This window comes from Mus musculus, chromosome 2 (genome assembly GCF_000001635.26).
Source record: "Mus musculus strain C57BL/6J chromosome 2, GRCm38.p6 C57BL/6J".
NCBI lineage: Eukaryota > Metazoa > Chordata > Mammalia > Rodentia > Muridae > Mus > Mus musculus.
Genome location: NC_000068.7, coordinates 63,174,350 through 63,196,664, shown reverse-complemented (window position 1 = coordinate 63,196,664; position 22,315 = coordinate 63,174,350). Strand labels below are relative to the sequence as shown.

Here is a 22,315-nt window from a genome sequence, read left to right as displayed (position 1 = left end):
GTCTTGGTTACTTGTCCTAATGCTGTGATAAAAAATAACTAGAATAATCAACTTAAAGAAGAGTTTATTTGGGCACACACTTGAAGTTACTGCTCAGCATAGTGGAGAAGGCACAGTGGCAGATGCAGGATGTGGCCGGTCACATTTTGTCCATTGCCTGAAAGGAAAAAAATTCATAAATGCTTATGCTCATCTTTTCCTATATATACATCCAAGGAACACCCTAGTATATTTTCCTATTGGTATAATAAAATCCTCTAAGGAAAACATGCATTTTGTTTGACTGCTTAGCAGCTTTGTCCATTTTAATAGAGTCGTCAGGGTTGCAGCGGTTCAAAGCATCTGGTCTCATTTTATCCACAGCCAGGAAGTAGAGAGCAATTCGTCCATACTGCTCAAGTTCTTTCTCCATTGATAGAGTCCATAATCCCAGTGAGAATATGGCATGACTCGCAGTGGATAGGTATCCCCCCTTCAATTAATGCCACCAAAAGAACTCCCCAAAGGAAAGCCGGGAGGTCCACCTCCCATGTGAGTCTAGATTTTATCAGGTTACAAGAAAAAGTCACCATCACATGTGGGAATGGAACTGGGCATAATCAGGATATCTTTTCCTGCTTCATATAACCTTATTGAAACAGTATTCTACAGGCTTGCCCACAGGCACATCTCTTGGATGACCCTAGATCATGTCAGTCTGATATTATTAACCACCACAATTTGCTACATTCATCTTTTCCCTTTGGAAACTCAAAAATATTGAGTGAATTTTAATGATGTCACAGTAACTGCAGCAACTTCGTCCATTTGTCTTTTCCCATAGATGTACGCTCATAAACTATAAAGATCTCATGGCATTAGCTAAAGTATAGCATGTGCTTCAATTATTGCTCAATTTTCATGGACACTTTCTCTAAATACTTCAGAAAGTATAATGAATTGCTGACTTAGACATTTCCTTACATTTTGAAATGAAATGAGGGCAGAGTGTCTTAATGAAAAAATGTTACCCTTGAATAATTTCTGAACTTTATGAATGTCTGTATCCCAGTTACTGTAGTAAAGAGATATTATTCCTTCAAAGAAATCAGAAAAACAAAGCTGTAAAAATCAGAAACCCATTTGTTGAAATAGCATAGGTTTGTAAAATTTCTAACGTAAAAGAACGAAAGATAAGGTGATACACCACCTAGGGCTGATACTAAGGAGATTAGTTGGTGGGAAACTAACAAATCATCATGTTTTATAGTTTGAATCATATTTATGTTTATTGCAAAAATCATTGCTCAAAGCCAGGTAGCTTAGCAATAAAAAAAAAAAATGTGAACACTTTTGAGTGGTTGAAACATTTGTCTCATAGATACTTTGTGTATATGTATCATCATTATATCTGATTGGACAATCAAAAAAGATGTACATTCTTACTCAAGTCCTGGAATAGTTCAAAAAACATTCATTTAAACAAGACAACCTCCTTGGTGGGCAGGGACAGATAATCATTTGTTTACATTTGGTTTTGTAGAAAATCATGATAGTTTTCTGGTATAATATAGAAAGAATGAAAGAACATGAAGCTATTTTTGCAAGCGGTAAGTCATACTGGTGCACAGGGAGAGTTATGGACACGTAATATGATTTGCAAGATGTCACGAAAATGAAATGCCCGCCAAGAAATTGCCACTGTATCTCACATTTTGCTGTTAACTTATATTAGTGAGTCCTTGAGAATTGTATACAAATATTTCTGTCAGGAAATTTTCCTTTGGGAATTACTTGAGAAACTGGCAAAAGGGAATACCCGTTATAAGTTATGTAGGCAAATGTGTTCTGAGAGACTTTGACAGAGAATAACAGAACTCTGGTGTAAAGTTTCAGATGTAAAATAAAACATGTGAAATTACCTCTGTGGACACTTCCCAGTACAGAATGAAACCAATGACCAATTCTGATCTAACATGAGCAGATTCTCTTAGGGGACATCTAGAGAAGATAAAGGTTTGCTTGGTTTTATAAGATGAAAATATATTCTGCAAGATTATCATTTTTCTTTTATTTTTTGGAGGTGGTGGTGGTAGAATGGGTTTCATTCTCTCTTTGTTGTAATTCACCACATTAGAGATTCTATTAGCAGCTTGCATAGACTAGAGTAATCGTGTTGTCAGGAAGAAACAAACATGAGAAGGATGTAGAGCTGGAGTTATATCAACTTTGAGTCTTCTGTGGCAAAGGACTCTGGTGAACTATGACTGCTGAGAGAGACGTGTGTAGCTAAGGCCAACCAGGCTTCTGAGTCAGGACCCACAGGTTCCTGAGCACTAACATGGAGATTTCTGTTGCTTCCATTCAGGACACACTTGTAACACACACAGAAAGTGAACTTTTTCTTCTACACATTGCTAATCCTCCAATGCTATATACAGACAACGAGATAACCTGAGCTTTCAAGAGAATGCCAGTGCCACATTGTTTACTTCTGGTATCAGTGTCAGTCTGAAAAAATGGCCAGATCTTAGAACGCTGCTGAACGATTCTTATGGAAACTAATGCAGAAAAGTGTCACGCACAAACAACATAATTCCCAAGATCTTTCCTTTTAAATTATCAGTGTTAGTGGCTGGGCTTCCTTCCTTTTAGTATGTGCATACTTATTCTGGAGTTGGTGTGAGGAATACATGATTGCCACAGTGTGCTTGTGGAAATTAGAGTGTATCTTGCTGAAAATTGTTCCTTCCTTCCATCATTCAACAACTCTGAATTGCACTGAATTTCTCAGGCTTGGAGGCAAGTACCTTTACCTGCTGAGCCATCTTATGGGCCCTTACATGGTTTCTTACATGAATGACTTAAATAGTATCTTAAAGTAAAAATGTGTATCTATGACAGTGTATGAAAAAGAAATCCTAAAACAAAAGTGAAAATGTGTGGAACAGGACTTTCTGAGTAGAATACGTTTAGATTATAGTTGATAAAATGACTCCATGTTATTTGCTCCTGTGTGACATGAAGCTGGGAAGTAGCAATATAGTTAAAAAAAACATTAAGAAGTTGAATCTTCTATAACATGAAGAATGTAGGTATGAAATGAGAGTCATTTCCAGTGCTGGTCTATCCTATGCTAACAATGCCAATGGCTAATTGGGTCGAGGGCAGCCACCACAGTTGTGTTATTTCATTTAACTCCCTGTGTAAAATATGAACAAAAGAATTTAATATGAAGGCTTGAAATGAAATATTAGGCTGATACAGTCTCATAATTACATTTTGTCCAAGATGATAAAGAATATTCAGTTAGGACAAGTTAGAGACAGAGAAATGGAAATTTATCTTAGAAAACATTAAATGTGGCCACGTTGGGTAAAAGTATCAGAAAGAATTTCCAGGTCCAAAGTGCTGCAAAACTCTGCAGCAATGTGCCTGGAAGTTAAGTATGCCTGAGATATGCAGTGTTTGTTAAAAAAGAAACATTCAAATTAGTTATCAAATTTAGAAATTTAACAGATTTGGGAGAAGGAGTAGTTTTAGCAGTTCAGAGGAGCATGGGATCCACGCATTAGTAACAATGCTGCAAAGTGAACTGAGCTGAACTCATTTTCTGACCTAAACCAAATCTGTCCATCTCAATGTTCCTAGCGGTAAACCTACCCAGATGAAAGGCCCCTCTTATGCACTCCCGTGACTCACTCTGCGAACAGGAAGCTCCCTTCAAATTCATCACAGAAAACGATATGGAAAAAATGGCAATAAGAAAAAAATTAACTCATACACAGTAACATGTATGAGCTCTGGCTTTTCCTGGTACCATCAATATGACCACTTGAAATAAGATCACCATTGATTTATAGTCAAGAAAGGCTATTTAATTGCAAATATACAGATGCATTTAACAATTTCAGTATAGGATTGATTTTGCTTTGCCAATGAGCAGGCTACTTTGTATGCATGTTTATGCTTCTTTATGATGTCATTAAAATGGATGCTATTTGTAGTAAATTATTTACAGACACTGTTAGCGTTTCAAGCACGTACCAATTTTGTGTATCAGTCTAACCAGGAAAATGGCCAGAGTTCACTTAGAAATTCTCATTGGTATGTGGAAAAGACATTTTCTTTCCATCATTCCTTCTTTTTCTTTCTTTTCCCTTCTTTTATTTTCTTCTCTTTTCTTAGCTTCCTTATCTTTGTTCTCTCTTCTTCCCCTTTCTCTCTTGCTAACTACTTTTCTCTCTTTTTCTTTGTCTTCTTCACTAACCACTATTTTCTTCTGTATTTTCTTTCTCTGCCACATCTCTTCCAACTGCGTTTTTTCCATAATCCATCCCTTCTCTTGTCTCTGTGTCCATTCATATGTTCATCTGCAATGTTTTCCTTTCTTCTTTCTCATAACAACACGTATTGGACACCACTATGTAACAGATGGCAAGCACAATATTAGGAATCCTGAAATAAATAACACATGGTCGCCAAGATACTGCGTGTGTCTCTAAATGGAGAAAAGAATAATTTGAAAGTTGTTAGTAAAATCATACTGGGGACATTGACAATGAGCTATGGATGAAAGAATAAGGCTTATTCACAAGCTTTTTATTTCTAGCCTCCATCCACACCTTCAGAGACCACTTAAAGATGTAGAGTATAGAATATGAGCCCCTACCAAACCTTACCAACCTATGCTAGCACTCATATTGCACTCTCTCTCTCTCTCTCCCTCTCTCTCTCTCTCTCTCTCTGAAGACCTTATCTTCTAATAATAGGTTTTCTCATTGTATTAAAATTTATTCTGTGTTTCTGGTACTAGCTTATTAAGTAAGAGTACTAGATGTGAAAGCAAGAGGACGTGGGTTCAAATTGTCAACATCCATGTAAAAGCTGAGCATGGATACATGTTCTGAAACCCAAGGAGAGCACTAGCAAGCTGAACTACTAAACACAGTGATATTTTATTGAGAGACCTTGTCCTTAAACAAAACATTAATGCTGGGAGTCATATTGGTACCATATGTACTCCTCTAAACTTGATATTTAAAGGCAACTCTCTATAACAATGAAACTACTTTATATTTGTTAACAATTCAACACACACACATACACACACACACACACACACACACGCACCATGGAATTTGTTTTAAAGAGACTTAGAAATTGTGAAACAATGTCACACATGTCAGGGTTTCTCAAACTCTAACCTTTCCCTATAGCCTTTGATTGAGTTGTTGAGAATATTGCCTTGAGTGATAAAGTGTTTATGTATGTCTAAGGCTTTGGTCCATTTTTTGTCAGTTTGACATCCAAATGGAGTTGTCTCAGTAGGTGGAGTCAGTACCTGTATCACTGTGTACTTGTATCACTGATCTTCAATCCCTTGAACACCAAATCTTAGCTTAGTAGCCTGTTTTATAGATCTTCATCTGTTTGGTCATGAAACTTTTAAGAAAACAGGCAGGTTCTGAAGAAGCTATTTGAGGAGACATTTCAGGAAGCATATATATATATATCTTATATCTAATTCTTACTGGTACTCTTTTCCTTTATTTAGTTTTAATATGAATTCTTCATTATGATATTAAAGACCACACTAGTAAATATGACACATTTGTGGTTACATGAATAATTCCAGTGATCTAGAAAGTTGAGCATTCCAGAGACCAACACATGCAACAGATCCCTGCTCCCTTATTGCAGTCTCTTCCAACCACACATCCTTTCATAGTTAGCTAAGGTGATACCACAGAGAGAGAGCTGGTAAATGTAAATTATGTTTCTTTGCATTGTTTCTTACGATTAAATGTAAACTTATCACGATTTCAAGATAATCATTTTAAATTATATTCCTTGTTTATTAAAAACAAATTTTAATATGATATGCTATTATGGTTTTCCTTTCCCTAACTCTTCCAAGTTCCTCTCCACTTTCCCTCCCATCCAGATCTATACATACCCTTTCTTTCTCGCCTGAGAAAACAAGCAGACATTTCTGGAATAATAATAAATAAAATAGGAACAAAATAAAAAATCAGAATAGGGCAAAAGAAGCAGAGGAAAAAGAGACAAAGCAAAAGCAGCACGAGAAATAGAGATAAATGCAGAGACACAGGATCATACTCTGAGGAATACCTTAAAAACACGAAATCTGAGGACAAAAGTACATATGCAAGAGACCTGTAAGGTTAAAAAAATGCCCTGATACAACACTATGAGTAAAATGGTCTCCAAAAATAGTACTAAGTCTGTTTTTGTTTTTGTTGTTGTTGCTGTTGTTGGGCATCTACTGTTTGGCATGAACCATATCTTCAAGAATGGTTTATTTCCCCAGTGAGACTTCCTTGCAGAAAACTAATTGTTTTATTTACAAGTGGTTATGAGTTGAAAACGGCTTCTAAGTTAGGTATGCAACACGTTTCCACTTGTTCAGCTCTAGAAGCCTATCTGTACATAGGGCAGACCCATGTAGGCCCTATGGACAGATGTAGATGAATGTGGGATAGACAGGAGCTGCACTGGAATACGATGATCAGATGGGGAAGGGAAGAGAGCATGGGGTGAAGTTGGGAATATGGGGAGGAACAGCTATAGTATAAGGGCCATATACAATAGAAACTTTCAAAATCATGTACAAGAAAAGATTCTTAAAGAACCATTACATTGCACCTTTACAATGTGTATACTATATTTCAATTATTATTTAACATTTATGTAAGTTTAAAATTATTATCAATTATTCTTTAACATTTATGTAAGTTTAAAATTTTTGGATTTTGATCCGTATTCTAAAACTTTTTGGAAATCCTATAATGTCGGGATAAAGCTAAGATTGAAGAAGTTCTAAATCACTATACTACTTTATTTATTCTTCGTGTAGCATCCAGAAACATTTATGTCTTGCCTTGATGATAGAGATACTCGTGACTAAATCACGTTTTCAAGCTATTTGATTCAGTGTTTTCCCCATTGTCTCCTCAGTCTCCCCTACAGAGAAGACTTAAATCACCCCTATCATTTTGCCTGAAGTATTTGAATGTGCTATAAAATCAGTTAGACATAAATTGTTAATTATTCCTTTAAAATAAAAGGCAAATTTAGCCGGGCGTGGTGGCACACATCTTTAATTCCAGCACTCGGGAGGCAGAGGCAGGCAGATTTCTGAGTTCGAAACCAGCCTGGTCTACAGAGTGAGTTCCAGGACAGCCAGGGCTACACAGAGAAACCCTGTCTCGAAAAAACAACAACAAACAAAAACAAAACAAAAAGGCACATTTAATAAGTCCTGCTCAACTACCTCAAAATATATTTATGGAGTACTTACTTGTGAGTGTTAATGTTATAGAAGGAAACACAAAAATAAGTTATTGAAAAGCAAGATTAGTTTCCTAGTTAAGTTTTTCAAAGCACCTAATGTCAAGTTAGACCTAAGAACTCTACCACACAATTTAAATAAAACAAAATTAATAGGACTGCTAAAGCAATTTTAATACTTTCCAATACTGATTGAAAGATTTTTATTTACTCAGACTTCAAGAAATCGGTATGTAAAATTTTCACAATTTTTATTGAAATACTGAGTTATTTCTTAAATGAAAAATCATATTGTGATCCAGGCAGTGGTGGCACACAGCTTTAATCCCAGCACTTAGGAGGCAGAGGTAGGTGGATTTCTGAGGTCAAGGCCAGCCTGGTCTTCAGAGTGAGTCCTATGACAGCCAGGACTAGACAGAGAAACACTGTCTCAAAAAAAGAAAAAAAACATATTGTGAACCATTTTCTATTGTACACTATCAAATATCCACTTATAATATTGCTATAACATATGTGTAATATATTATAAATGGTTTTTCATAAGTTATCAAGTTCCATTGTATCAGCATTTCTTTTTTCTTTTATTGATGAATCTTTGACTCATTTGAACAGGTTATTTTCTTTAATAACTGTGGTATACCTTAGGAAGGACACAACCACTCAGCCTTTACTGAACAAAGTTTGTTTCTATACTCAGATTAATATATCATCAATAAAATGAGTCATTTACTACATATCAGATTTCATGTTAAATATGTGTATCTTATTTACTTATTGTTCACACAAATCTGAAAACCAGGAATTGTTCCAAATATATATATCTTAAATACTTTCAGTATTTTCTTTTATGTTTTAATATTTTGTGTCTGAGATGCCTATGCATGTGGAGGAGTGTCACAGATCAATATTGGGTATCTCCCAATAGCACTCTCTCACATAGATTTTAAAAAATCCAAACTGTTATTAGGTATCTTCCTCATCTGGTTTTGAGACAGCATTCCTTACTGAATCTTGAGTTAGACTTAGTCAAGTAGATTGCCTGGCTAGTATCTTTGGAATTCAATTGTCCCCACTTGCCCAACATTGCAGTTACAGACAAGCCACATTACCCAGCTTCTCTGTGGGAGATGGAAATCCCAACCCTCATCATGAAAACTGAGTTGGGCCATCTTCTCAGCCCCTAGTTTCACTATAATAAAATAGTGTAATGTTAAACCCTATTCTTCTCTTCACTTTTTCTCTATTACAAACTGCACAAATATATCATTGTGTTAATAGATGACCTCAACATTCCTGACTCTTAAAAGATTCCAGAGCTAAAGAGGCTAATGCAAGCCAAATTCTGCCTAACTTATAACTGTGGAGTCAGATGTTTCTTAAGTTAGACGTGACCCAGTTAGTAAGAAGCTATCCACCATCTTCACACAAGACCACATTAAGATAGCCATTAAAATGACAAATTGTGATCATCAGATCTGTAACATAGTTTTGCTAAATTGTACAAAAACTTTACATAAATATCATCAAATTACTTCCAATACCACTTTAGAAACAGTATAATGAGAAAGTAACACCGTTTATTTGCTTATAGAGTTTTCAATTTTTTTTCTTCTCAGCATAAAATTACTACTTAAACATTCCATGATGACTACTGCTCTTTCCCTAAAGACTGGAATAACTATATATTATGTTTGAAAATTTTTAATGCTGGTTTCTTAAGAAAAGTGTGCTATGAATTGAATCTAGATCGACCTGCATCCTAGGGAAACATGGTTTATCCCTGAGTAATATACCCAGCACCACACATGTGAAGCATATATAAAGCTTATTTATTTATTATGTTGTAGGCATTGTTAAAACATTTGCATGTTTAAATTCTTAATAGCTTAGATTAAAGTCAAAGTGAATAACCATGTGAGTTTTAAGAGATATATGAGTCTATTTTGCATCTTTGCTCATAATTAGGAGACTGGGTATTAAACTATATATTTCATAGGATTTTGAGAGCTCAAAAAACCCATAATATCTGGTTAGAGTTTAAGAGATGAGGATGGTAAGATATAATTTTCCAGCCAGGAAAGAACCCTGATTGTCACCCTCTGGTTTTATTCTATTATTGGGTGGGCATAGATTAATATACTTGTCTCCACTGTGCCAATATATAATGCATGAACACAATTACTGGGATAATTTAGAAACAGGATACCTTTAATCTTCTGTTCAAATCAATCAATTACAATGCATAGATTATGGAATGTTATATGACTTTACATAGCCTCATGAATAGAACTGATCTTAGTTAAATGTATCTAAGGAAATATGAAGCCTATAATCTTACTTATATATTACACGGGCTTTGGAAACTTATCATGTATTTCATTAACTAATCCTAATAGACACTCTGAGAGTTTTACCTAAAGAGAAAATATTCTAGAGAACAGAATTCCATTTTTCCTCTTGAAGAACATTCTATGATTTTACATAGCCTCATGAATAGAACTGATCTTTGTTAAATGTGTTGAAGACAATGTGAAGCCTATAATCTCACTTATATCTTACATGGGCTATGGAAACTTATCATGTATTTCATTAACTAATCCTAATAGATGCTCTGAGAGTTTTACCTAAAGAGAAAATATTCAATCATAAGCAGAAACATTACACAGTAAACTTCTGCATGTCAAATCTTCGTATCCTGTAGTAGAGAAAACGTTTGTTTTTACAAAATACAATGGGAATGGTTATTACCTTAAAGTGGTTCTCATTTTCTGAGCTGGCAAGTCATTTAAAATGTATTAGCCAGCCATGTTGCTTTGTTATAATTTGCTCTTGTATTATTGTGTCACGAAACCTTATAGGCAATGAAACTTTATACGGAAAACTTACAATCCACACACTGTATTCTTTTCTCCTCTGGAGTCCTTGATTTGGTGGGTAATGTGAACTTGAGTTTAGTTTAAAAGCTAAGTAAAATGGGAAGGTGTTTAAGAAATGTCTCAAAAATAGCAACTTGTGTTTTTCTAGGCATTTGGTGACTAAGATCAGGGTTTTGTGTCTTAACAGCCACTTGACTGAGTTTGCAGTTCCACTGTCATTGGTTGGCATCCTCAATGAATACTCACTAATGGCAGTCTAAGAATCAGCACCACGGATAGCTCCATACATTTTTAGCTTCTGAAACCAGGAATGGTTCTTGCAAGCACAGCTGCATCTAGGGAAGAAAAACACTAAATAATCTACCTACACGGAAAAAAGAAAAGAAACCATGTATCAGAAAAGTGTGTCCTCAATATTTCAATGGACACAACTGCACAGAGTCAAGAAAAATCAAGCTAATAACTAGAAAATTGAACTTTTCCAGGCACTGTCTTCCTTTGGATTTGTTTTCAATACTTTCAATGAAAACAGTTAGAATTTCTTCGGTTCTTGTTTTTATTTAGAATTTGGGGGTGTAGTTTTCTAAAATATAAAAAAGTGTTGTGTGAATCTCACAATATACCTTCTTTACCACAATATATGTTCACCCTCCTAAGTGAACATTGCCTCTTGTCACTTAGCCCCACTCTGATTATTTCACTTCATATTTGAGGTATAACTGAGATAATGTGAACCCTACTGATGTAGACAAAGCAGGACTATGGGCTGCACCCTGATCTATCAGCGACCCTCATCCATGCAGCTATATGTCCTTATGAAAGTCTGTGGGCCTTTATTGACAGCCAGAAACAAGAGATTTGTCTAAGTTCTCTTTTGCAGATTGAAATGGTGACCGAAAATACTTACAAAAAGGGGCGTGGATAGAGCTATTAAAGCTGACTACATAAATGAAGGGAGAGAAGTAAGAGGAGAGGAGAAGAAACCTGGAAAAATCTACTTTGAAAAGATGTTTCCTTAGCACAGCTTGCCTTAAGTCTCCAGGAACATATGAACCAAACAAAGTGCATGTATAATCAGGAAGAGATTCCCACATGGGAAGCCTCTGTGAAGCTAAAAGGAAGAGGTCTCAATGTTTCCCTTGGAACTCTGTCTTATGCAAGTACTCCCTTAGCAAAGGTGAGAAAACAGAAGGAATTTGGCTACTGGGTTTAGGAGGTAATTAACAAGGGAGGTCACTTGAAGGCAGGGAACTCCTAGCCCCACCCACCTTTTGTTCCTTCTCCCAGGCGCTCAGCCTCACCCTTTTCAAACTCTGGGCTTGTTTTGTACCATTTGCTTACACAATCTTTGGCCTTAACATCGTTCTGTCAACCTCTAGCACAAGGGAGACCCAGTCACCCTCATCATTGCAACTCCTCTGGGACTCCCTTGGGGAAACCCGGTATGCTCAGCGGTGCTTTGGATAGTCCTGGCTTTATTCAGAGACCACCCCTGAGGGTGTCAGGGTCAGAGCTGAACCCTGAAATTGTACCTGCACTCTTAGGTGGCTCATCTTCGATCTTCAGCATCCCGAGCGCCAGCAGAGCCTAGAAGCACTCATTAAAGGGCTGGGCTGGCTTCCCACCTGTCTTTTCTTTGCAACTGAGGGCGTGTTAGCTACCATAGTGTGAATCCCTTAAGGATGGAGCCCTGTGGCTAGTGGCCATGGAGATCACCTTCCCAGAGTAGCTGTTTTATCACTGAGTTTGGGAGATTTCTTGGCTGCCTTCCGATAAGGCACGCTTGAGTAACCCGAGCTCTGGCGGCGCCCAAGCTCCCAGGATAAAGGCTGTGTGTGTGTGTGTGTGTGTGTGTGTGTGTGTGTGTGTGTGTGTGTAGGGGGAGAGGGCGGGGACAGTAACGTCAACCCCCACCCTGCCTCCTTTTCTTTTTTCCCTTCCTGCAAAAGGCGCACAAGTCTTCCACCCTACCCCACCCCCGCCCACCAGCAATCCTTGGGGCTCTGGGCAACAGCCAGGTTAAGCCCATTTGCACTGAGAAATTGGCGCTGTTTGGGAGAAGAGAAACAGATCGATTGCCCTTGTGACTCCCCGCCCCGCCACCCCAGCCCAGCCCGCCCCCCGCGTTCCTCGGCCCTCCTCCGCCACCTCCCGCACCCCGCCTCCTCCCCTCCCCGCCCCCAAGCCTCTCACTCGACGCAGGCCGGTGCGAGGCCCCCTCCGGAAGGTGAGCGGGATGGATTGGACTTCGGCGGAGAACGCGGGTGTCTCGAAGTGGTGCTAATGGGAAGAGATTTCTGCTCCCCAAAGAAGATGCGCTGCCACAAAGAGCGGCTTGCGCGCCGGCCTGGGCTCTAGCCCGGGAGACATCCCGGGAGAACTCTGAGCTCGGAGCGCTCGGCGAAGACCCGGGGCAACATGCCTGTTCGCAGGGGGCATGTGGCACCGCAAAACACCTTCCTGGGGACCATCATACGGAAATTTGAAGGGCAGAGTAAGTTCGTTTGTTCTCTCCCTGTCGCTCGCTTTCTGCTTTGGTAGAGCACTTGGCGTCCGTCACTTCCAAGCTAGAGGGATGGACAACTCCAGGTTGTCAAGTTAGAGGCTGGGAAAGCCAGGCAGGCAGTTCAGATGGCAGCGGGGGTGTTCTAATATTAATTTGGATTTACATTTTATATTATGGACTCCATTGTACAAGGCAATTTGATCCTCCTCTCCCACTGCTCCATTATCTGCCTTGCTACTTCATGCCCTACTAGTCTACTACCTTAAAGGGAACGTGCTGGTAAAACATGGGCTTGTATTCTAAAGCTTTTTCTGTGGCAGACTTTGTAAAGTCAGGAGCAGAACCGACTATAGGCTGGAAACAAGAACATGTAAATGGTAGTGGCGATGCCAACAGCTATGCAAACTGTTTTCTGCTGGTAAACTGCTGGGCTGTGGAATGTCAAGGATGCTGTTTGCTTGATGTTAGTTGGCTCTTAAAACTGAACTTTGTACGGAAACTGAAAATAGACGCAAAAGAATAATTTGGTGAGCAGTGGACTGGTTTGAGTGCAAGCAGCTCACTACTGAAAAACCGTATTTGTGTCTCTTTGTCGCTCCCTAAATATAAGGTGTAGAAATTTAAAAATTGAAGGGCAGTCTGTAAATCCCACAGAGATTGAATGTAGAAAAAAAATTTCTGTACTCATGTAAGCAAGCCACCAGGAATTATTTTCTATAAATATAATAATTTAAAATCCTGTAGTTATCCATTTGTATTCTGCACTAAATCTACCTCAGCGTGCATTTATGTTGCATACATTATATGTTTCTCCAGTACTGCACTTAGTGATGTGAAGATCTGGTACCTGTGAACAACATTAACTTCTCTATTCTGTTCCATATTCTTTATGGAAATAGCAAATATAACTTGTTATCACACCTAATGTGACTTGAATTAAAATATCTATTACATAAAATTATAGCTTGTTCCAAACAGAAAGTTTAAAAACTGTTTTCTATCACTATTCAAACTGTATAGTGTGCATTTTCTTTTTATCTTTTGGAATTGAACATTATGAAAGTATGAAGGTTTATTTTATTTATTGTTAATAAATGTGGAGTCATTTCATTGCTAAAGATAAGTGTCTTAAAAAATATAAGCATGTATTTAAAAAAAAAGAAAACCATATGCCTTCCTTATAGAAATCAAGTAAAAGCAAATCTAAAAATAAGGTACTTTAAGATAGTTGCATTCTAAGGTCCAGTCAAAGTTGAAGTGAGAAACCTGGCAGTTACAGAATGTTTTAATTTTCTAATTTAAGAAATTTTTATCATTCAACTAAATGGCATTCTAGAATTATCCATTGGCAAACTGCTTGTCAGTGTGTCCACCAGGACCTCCTGGGACTCAAAGAGCTTGAGAACTAGGCAACTTGGAAATTTCTGTTCTTGCAATTGAAGAGAAATTGTCTTAATTTCTTGTATTAAATCACGTATTTCCACAGATCTCACACCTCAAGTTTGTATAGGGGTGTGTGTGTGTGTGTGTGTGTGTGTGTGTGTGTGTGTGATTTTTGTAATTCTCTTGGAAAGGTCTAAATGATTGGCATTTGGGGGAAGCCACTGTATTTCTGACCCTCGTTATGCAACAAATGGCTTTAGTGTTTGTGAGAACCTTTGGGAAGATTTTAAAAGAGATGTCCTACCATCTTCTTGTTGCAGATAAAAAATTTATCATTGCAAATGCCAGAGTGCAGAACTGTGCTATCATCTACTGCAATGATGGCTTCTGTGAGATGACGGGTTTCTCCAGGCCAGATGTCATGCAGAAGCCGTGTACCTGTGACTTTCTCCATGGGCCTGAGACCAAGAGGCATGATATTGCCCAGATTGCCCAGGCGCTGCTGGGGTCAGAGGAGAGGAAAGTGGAGGTCACCTACTATCACAAGAATGGTAATGTGGATCCAGCTAGGATTCCTTCTATTTGATTCCCTTGTAGTGAAATTCCGATTACCAAAAGTTCATATGCAGACGAAACCTCACATAATTAATTGTAGATGGAATTTTTTTTTACATGTAAAGTCTCAGTATCTGAGAAGTATGAATGTTCTTATTTGACCAGTGACAAAACTTCTTCTTTGTGTAAGCATACCTTGTTTGAACTCTGTAGAGGTGCAGTAACTTAATGTCACCAAGGACGAAAATGCCATAAGTCACCCCTGACACTTTTCAAGGGAGTGGTGTGAGAATTAGTAACTCACTGTTTGCATTTTTCATGCATAGTGTGAGTCGGTACATACTATCTGCCTGACATTGAATATATTACCACGGTCTTCATTAAAACAGTGTAATCTGAAATGAACATTGGTGCAGTGATAAGTGTATCTTGGCTTTTAAAGTGTTGGTTGTTGGTACTTTTGTGTCTTTCAACTGTTTTTAGAGAAGATTAGGTACAGTTTATAAAAACCTCTACAACTGAGTGACTAAACTTGGTTCCATGCAGTTGTTATAAAATAAGAGATGTAGAAGACATTACTTGTAAGAAATACAGAAAAGGAGCTCTGAATGTGCAGTTATTAATATTCACTTGTTAAGTTGTTAAGTTATTAGTATTAAAATTAAGACTAGTATTTCAAGCTCAAGGACACACTACTTTCTTATAGCCTTTCCCTGGGAACAATGTGCATGCATTTACATTGTAGCATACACATATGAATGTGCACATGCATGCATGCATGTGAACACACATATATATTCAGATATAAATAACTGAATATAAATAGGTTAGTCTATATGAATACTCACATAATTCACTTTAAAGCATAGTTGTAGTCTCACATCTACACATGTAAATTACCCATTTAGTAAAACATTTGTAGAAAACAAGTACATTGTAGGTTATTTTGCCAATATTGCATCATCTATTTTGCTGTTTTATTTACAAAAATTAATGAGGGTGAGGAGAATCTGCTCAGACTTTTAGAAAACCCTTAAGCTTGGCAATGCATGCTATCCTATAGGCTACACCGGATTATGACTTATTATTTGAAAACTACAGAGAAAAAAATAGCAAAAGAAAGGTTAATTCTTTGTCTTATTTTCTTGTAATTAAATGTTTCAAAGTAAGAAATGTACAGTTCTTAATTACTGGATTTTTCTCCATCCTATGAACTTGCACTTGAGTGGGAATTGCAATCGAGTATTACTGGAAAGGCAGGTTTGTATGACTTTATATTGCTCTGGAATGAAGGCAATTATATGATTATCAGAGAGCAAAGGAATTGAGCTGTAAGTTCTTCCCAGTTCACTCTTATTTTCCGCTCAGTAGCATTGTATATTATAAATAGCCCAATTGCTTCATTGTTAGAGATACTGCTTCACAGAGACTATCACAAAGCACTGCACCTTATCTCTTTTGCCTATTTTGTTCCAAGAAGTATGCCTTTTGAAATTTTAAGAATTTCTTTGAAATGTAGGTTATTTCTTCTCTAAATGTTCCAGAGGATGTTGACATGGTCTACATCATGGTTGTTTAAGGCTTGGCAGACATAATTGTTGTTATATTTTCAAGATTGCTTCAGAATGTTTTCATCTTTAAAAAAGTTAAAGTACTACTCTAGTTAAGCCAGTGAGCTGCTAAGCAAATTTTTGGTTTTAAATAACAATTCTATCTATTGTATTGAAACTAAAATGTGGAATTTTGGACACTCATCACTTCATTCACTATAACTGAAAAGATGAGCTCAGAACAATTTTCAAGAGGAAATTTATAGAGAAGCACAAACCTGTTGGTTACAAGCCTGCAGTAAAGTTGTCAGCGTATTGCCCATTGCAAATGTATGTCTGAATGCTTTGCTTAGCTATATGAATTTTGAGGGGGAGGGGAGAGAAGAGAGAGAGAGCGAGACAGAGAGACAGAGAGAGACAGAGAGAGGCAGAGAGAGACAGAGAGACTAGAGAGAATTTTGTACAAGGAACCTTTGGAAGTTTGTGGAAATATAGATATGTTATTTTTTCATACAAATTTTGTCTTTATTGATGTTTTCAGGTATGGCACGCTTCTAAGGAGTAGCGCCTCTTTAGAGTCAACAAGAAACTGTCTACTTAGCTTTAGTTAGTAGAGGAAATAAATAGATGAACTCACGGATTTTTCCCCCCAAGGAAAGGTTATTAACTCAGATCCCCTGGAAGACGGTTAAGATAGAGATATATTTCCCTTCTTGGGATCCAATAAACTAGTGGATGGCTTAATTTTGAGAGTTTGTTGGTTTATTCACACGACAGCTATAAAATCAGTAAAAGCTTATGAGACCCAAATGCTTTGATAGTCTCACCTCTTATTGACCTGCTGCAGGCCACTTTATATTTATAAAAGCAGACAGACAGAAGAAAAACACAACATAGAAATATTTTCATTGGTTTGTTTCTTAATGTTTCCTTAATGCCTTTTAACTAAGTTCATCTACTTCAATCACTTGTATTTTTGTTGTTTTTTTTTTATTCTTGATTCTATTCAGTAAATGCTTCCTATTTTATTAATTCAGCAATTCAGTCATATATATATATATATGTATCTCACGATGAGAAAGTGAGGAAGTGTTCCTATATTCTGTGCTTTCCATTCATTCATGATGGATCAACAAAATACGTTTAAGCATCAAAATATCTGAGGAGTGAACCATTATTTTTGAAAGCTTGCTTTTTGAAGTGCCTCATTGGCTTGCTGAGCAGGGGAAGCCAGAGCTGGTCCCAGTGGAAACACGACATGCCGCACAGTTCACTAAGAAGCAGTACTTCCTATCTTGCTCAGTATGTGACTGTTCTAGGTAGAGTAGAGATTGCTGTTTACCAGAATATCAATTCTTAAAAACCCACTTATCTGAAGTAGAAGCACTTGACAGCTCTTCCTTTGAGAATTCTATTTTACAGTTTAAGTCATTATTGCATAAATCATTCTTGGCAGCTCTGAATGTTGCTTGAGGTGATGAAGCTGTAAATCTTTTGACACGAAACTCTAATTATATAAAACTATAATTACACTGAGGCTTATATAAGGGTGGGCATGTATTTTAATATGGTGATACCTTCATGTTTAAAAAAAATACCTTAAAATGGGGTCGTGATTGGGATCTGGAAAACATTATTTATTCTCTTGTTTGTGGCTTGTAGGTGATGGAATAAGAAACATAAAACAATAGCTTAATCTGCTCTACTTTAATTTACTTGGTTATCTGAATTTTAGTGCACCCTATCATCAAAATAGCTTGTTGATCACCCTACAACCTTACTATATAAGTGTGTAGCACAAGTTTCTAAACAACTTTAAAAATGTGGAAAACCAAAGTAAACTTCAGTAAAAATAAGGGAGCATTATGATTTTAGCATTAAGATTCTAGACACAGTATAGTCTCAATTTTACCAACCAAGCAGTGTTACACGTAGTTGTCTTTCTATTCTTTGTGCTGCTTTTCAATAGCTAGAGAATAGAAAGTGGCTAAGGAGAGTCCTTAACCCATCAGCTCAGAGTACCAGAGGCAATGTATAATTCCACTAAAGTTGAAAATGGCCTTGGTTGGTTAACATTGGATTTCTTGTCCCTGCAAGCTATGCAGAAAGATCTAAAAGGCTTTGTTCTGCAGGTAAGAGTGAAGGCTCCTTCTGGGATTTACCTCTCTCTCCTAGGTGACATGTTAATTACAGGTACATACAGGGCAATGGTGGTCTATGTTTTGAGGTATACGACAGCACAACAAAAGTTCAAGTGCAATTTCTAAACCAAAGATGTTTACAGGAAGTTGTTTATAAACAAAGAGAAATGTAGAGAGGAACATTATGACATTTAGAGTCAGTTACTACTCTTTCTCTCTTCCCCAGCTTTAAAATAACTACTAATATAATCCTTTTACCACACTTTGTCACTTGCACATTATAATGACGTCTTAAGGAAGCAATGCGGTTTAGTTAAAATTTTAGTCATATGAAATAACTATTATAATACCTTTACATAAGCTTCATGCACATAATATATTCTGCTCTTCTAATTCTTGGATTGTGTAGTAGAGATGCAGATGGTGGTTTTAAATACAGAAATAGCAATATAGTTTGTGTGTGTGTGTGTGTGTGTGTGTGTGTGTGTGTGTGTGTGTGTTCAAGCAACAGGAAAGTTTTCCAAGGAGTGTGTTGCCTGTGATTTCTTTCACTTTCCCTCTCGACTTCTCCATACTTTATCCCATATGCGCATTGTTATATCTGAGATTCTAAAATTCATTTTCTTTCCCTAACATCTCATGCCTTCTGGAGTTTATACATGATCCATTGTATCTCTTAAGAAAATAACCATTCTGATAAAGTAGTCCTCCTACAACTGCAAAACTTCATTTCATTATTGTCTCATATGAAACCAAAAGGTCCTGAAGATTGGAGAGGTCTGATCTTAGCTTGATACTGTACTCTCCAGCTGTACACTCGTGATCACTGATGCCAAAAGGTACAATCTTTTCTGGTGGCTTAGGAAATGACTTCTTGGTTATTTTTATCGATTTCAAGGGACAGAATAGGATAGTCAGAATAGCTTGCTTTTCTGCTGAACTTGAAGGGGTTGTGTTTGCTCTGTTCTCTGTTTTGGTTATTTGTTATAAATAGGTACTGGGTCTGTTGCAGCCAGCTTCTGAGGGAATCTTAGGACAGTTGAGCTCATGGAGCTAGTGGGTATAGATAGTATGAAGCAGTGAGATGAGCTGTTCATCTTGCCATTTGATTCAGAAGCCAGAAAATCACTTCTAACTTTTTTCTCGTCTATCTACCTGGTCAAAAAATATTGCACAGTACTTCTCCTGCTTCTCCATTCACTGTCAAGTCCTTTGATTAAATTCTACATGACCCACTTTTGGAAGCATGGAAGTATTGTTTTCCGTCTCTGCAATCGGCTTCTCGCATTGCCATCAGAGGGCTCTTGCTAAAACATGAATCACACTGATGATTTAGTGAAACTAAGAATCACTGTAAGTGAATTTTATGCATTAAGTAAAGGGTACAATTCCATACAATATGTGCCCTACTAATCACCCTTTACAGAAAGAACACTGGGATGAGAGAGCCTGAGTCTGAGTCATTTGTCAGGTCCCAGTGTTCAAAATTGATGATGGGTCCCAAGTTCTTAGCAGCTTTTCCTCACTGCTCAATGCACCTATGCAAGGCCATGGGCTGCAAACTTATACTCTTTAAAACTCTCAGAATAAAGTTCAGCACTTCTATTCAGTGTTTTTGGTGGCCTTCAGAATCAAATTTACTTGGGTTTTCAAGTGGAAAATATTTACATAAAACAAGGTAATTTTTCATCTCTAATATCAAGGTTAACTTGCTCAAATTTACCTTCCTGTTACCTTAATTTCCTTTTCCCATATTAGAAAATAACATCTCTTTTTTAAACCTAGGTATCCTGGCCACAACACTATCTGTGACATGGCTTCTTGTCTGTACTGTGTTCAGAGAAGATCAGTTAATTGGGATAATTAGCAAGGTTGTTTCTCCTACAAATTTCATGCTTCAAACATATTTGATTATTGCAATGTGTGTATATATATATATACATATATATAATCATGTATATATAAACATATATTTGTAAGTTTCAATGTATCTATGTGTGTATGTATGTATGTATGTATGTATGTATGTATGTATGTACGTATGTACGTATCAAGGCTATCTATGTAAAATCCTCAGAAGATTTATTTTCTCTTTGGCCTTTTCCTCCACTTCTGACCTTCTGACCATCACAGATCTTCTGAAGAAGGAAGAAAAGACATTTTTCTGATGTAATTCCTGATTGCCTCCAGAGTTCACTCCATTGAATGTCTAGCTGTTTGGTTCTTGATTCCAGCCTGAATTCTGGAGTAGACTAAAAATTATGGTCAATACTATAAGTTATGGTCATTAAATGAATCTATTTTCTGAACACAAGCATAAAATATTAAGTCTCCTGATTTAAGGACTCAGAAATGTAGATCAATGCTGGCTACAAGTTTTGAGTTTAGTAAATGTGCTTTGAAGAATGAACATGGAATGCAAAATAATACCATAAATTTATAAAAGTTGAAAAATTGGTAGGGAAAGTGTGATGTTTTGGTTTATAAAAATCACATATAATCTTTAGGATAGTTTTATCCTTAGTTTATTAATGATCATTTATATATATATATATATGACATATATATATATTAGCTTGGTTAATATTTGATTTCTTTTTTTGTTTGTTTGAGATAGTATCTCTAATAACTACTTGTGTTACTCAATATTGGCATTTTATATGTGGTTTATCATTATCATTTAGTATTTTCTTTTTCATTTTCTTTTAAGACATGGTTTTACTCTGTAGCTCAGGCAGACCTGAAAATTGCTGTTTAGCCTGGCTGCCCTCAAATTTGAAATGTTCCTGCCTCAACTTCATGAGTGTTGAGACTGTGGAGGTATACCACTATACCCAGTTCTGCTCATCTTTTATTGAGATTGTTTAACAGTAATGACACGTTGGCGCTAATGTAATAATGACCAGATAAAGTCCAAAAAATAATTATTGTAAGTAATTAATTTTTAGTCAGATTATTATTTCCTCTTTCTTAACAATGATGTCTATATTTAGTAACAATGACAAATAAGAAATTTGCACTGCTGTAACAACGTATAAATTTAAATCACACCTACTTGGAAAACTCAATGTTAAATTCATACAAAGATTTATGAGTGAAAATTTTTTAAACGAGTTTCCATTTATCTTTCTTGCATACATTAACATTTTCTTTCTTCCTCTGAGAAATCTTTATTAACCCTATATTTGATTTCACATGCTGAAAGTTTATCTTTACTGATGCAAGGTTTCAAATGAATGCACAGTGGATGTGCTCGTCAGATGTCAATTCCAGGTGACCATCATAAATGGACTGAGGCCTTATACCAAAATCCAGTTTTTCATCAAAGAACTAATACTTATTGAACTGAATTTCTGTGTCTGGTATTTTATACAAGTTGCTTTATTGCTTTACCATGGAAATATTGTGAGTCAATAGTATCATATTATTCCATTCTCCAAATTAGTTCATTTGTAATTAAGAGAAGTTAAGCAAAGCATTAATGAGCACAGAGCAAGAGAGCATGAGAAATACAGTCTATCCTTGTCTTAGTTTATAGGCTTTATTATATTGTCTTCAAATGAGATGCTCTTATAGCCTACATGCATTTATTTTAGTTCTTAACCATAGACCTGATTGATTATGCATAGGATACATATAAGTTTGATGCACACCAGAAGGAGTGGTTTTCTCTAAGTATTTTCAAATTTAAACTTGATTTACTGGACAAATGTAATCTCTACCTGGAACTTTTAAATTCAATGGAATGTGGCTAGCTAATGCAGGGCTATAATCCTTGTATAATTATGAGATTTATTCCCTTTTATTCTTAGACTTTTCTGAGTTGTTGACTAGAAATTATATGCCAATTATATTTTGGTATATTTTTGTCTGGTAAGGTACCACCAAAGGAGAAAATCCATATGCTAGGATGCTCTTCTTTTCCCTTTCTCGTGAAATAAGTTTTTATCTTCTGGAAAGATATTGCAAATTCTCAAAACCTACCATAGTTATTTAAAGGAAATGATGAGT

General features: G+C 36.6%; 1 protein-coding gene and 1 long non-coding RNA gene across 22 annotated transcripts in view; one reads left to right on the top strand and one right to left on the bottom strand.

The window, feature by feature from the left end:
• Window positions 1–47: 47 nt before the first annotated feature.
• Gm34110 lies at window positions 48–12,969 on the bottom strand. 6 transcript variants are annotated; one of them, XR_866371.2, is made up of 3 exons: window positions 12,363–12,962; window positions 10,416–10,504; window positions 48–157 (listed from the first exon to the last, which is right to left on the bottom strand). It is a non-coding gene; the product is annotated as a predicted gene, 34110 (long non-coding RNA). The 6 variants fall into 6 exon arrangements; XR_003953834.1 differs by having other exon boundaries at window positions 4,027–10,504; window positions 12,363–12,451; XR_374574.3 differs by lacking the exon at window positions 48–157 and adding an exon at window positions 3,842–4,402 and having other exon boundaries at window positions 12,363–12,969.
• Kcnh7 (potassium voltage-gated channel, subfamily H (eag-related), member 7) overlaps window positions 12,378–22,315 on the top strand; it is a 490,878-nt gene continuing 480,940 nt past the window's right edge. For 14 of the 16 annotated variants that reach the window (XR_374421.1, XR_001781102.1, XR_374422.3 and 11 more), the window contains exons 1-2: window positions 12,495–12,663; window positions 14,379–14,609. Coding sequence is in view for 12 of the 16 variants with exons in the window: in XM_011239315.3 (XP_011237617.1) it covers window positions 12,588–12,663; window positions 14,379–14,609 (307 nt within the window). In the remaining 4 variants the exon portion in view is untranslated. Of the gene's footprint in view, window positions 12,664–14,378; window positions 14,610–22,315 lie in introns of all 16 variants that reach the window. The other 2 variants (NM_133207.2, XM_017315936.2) reach the window with 1 other exon arrangement.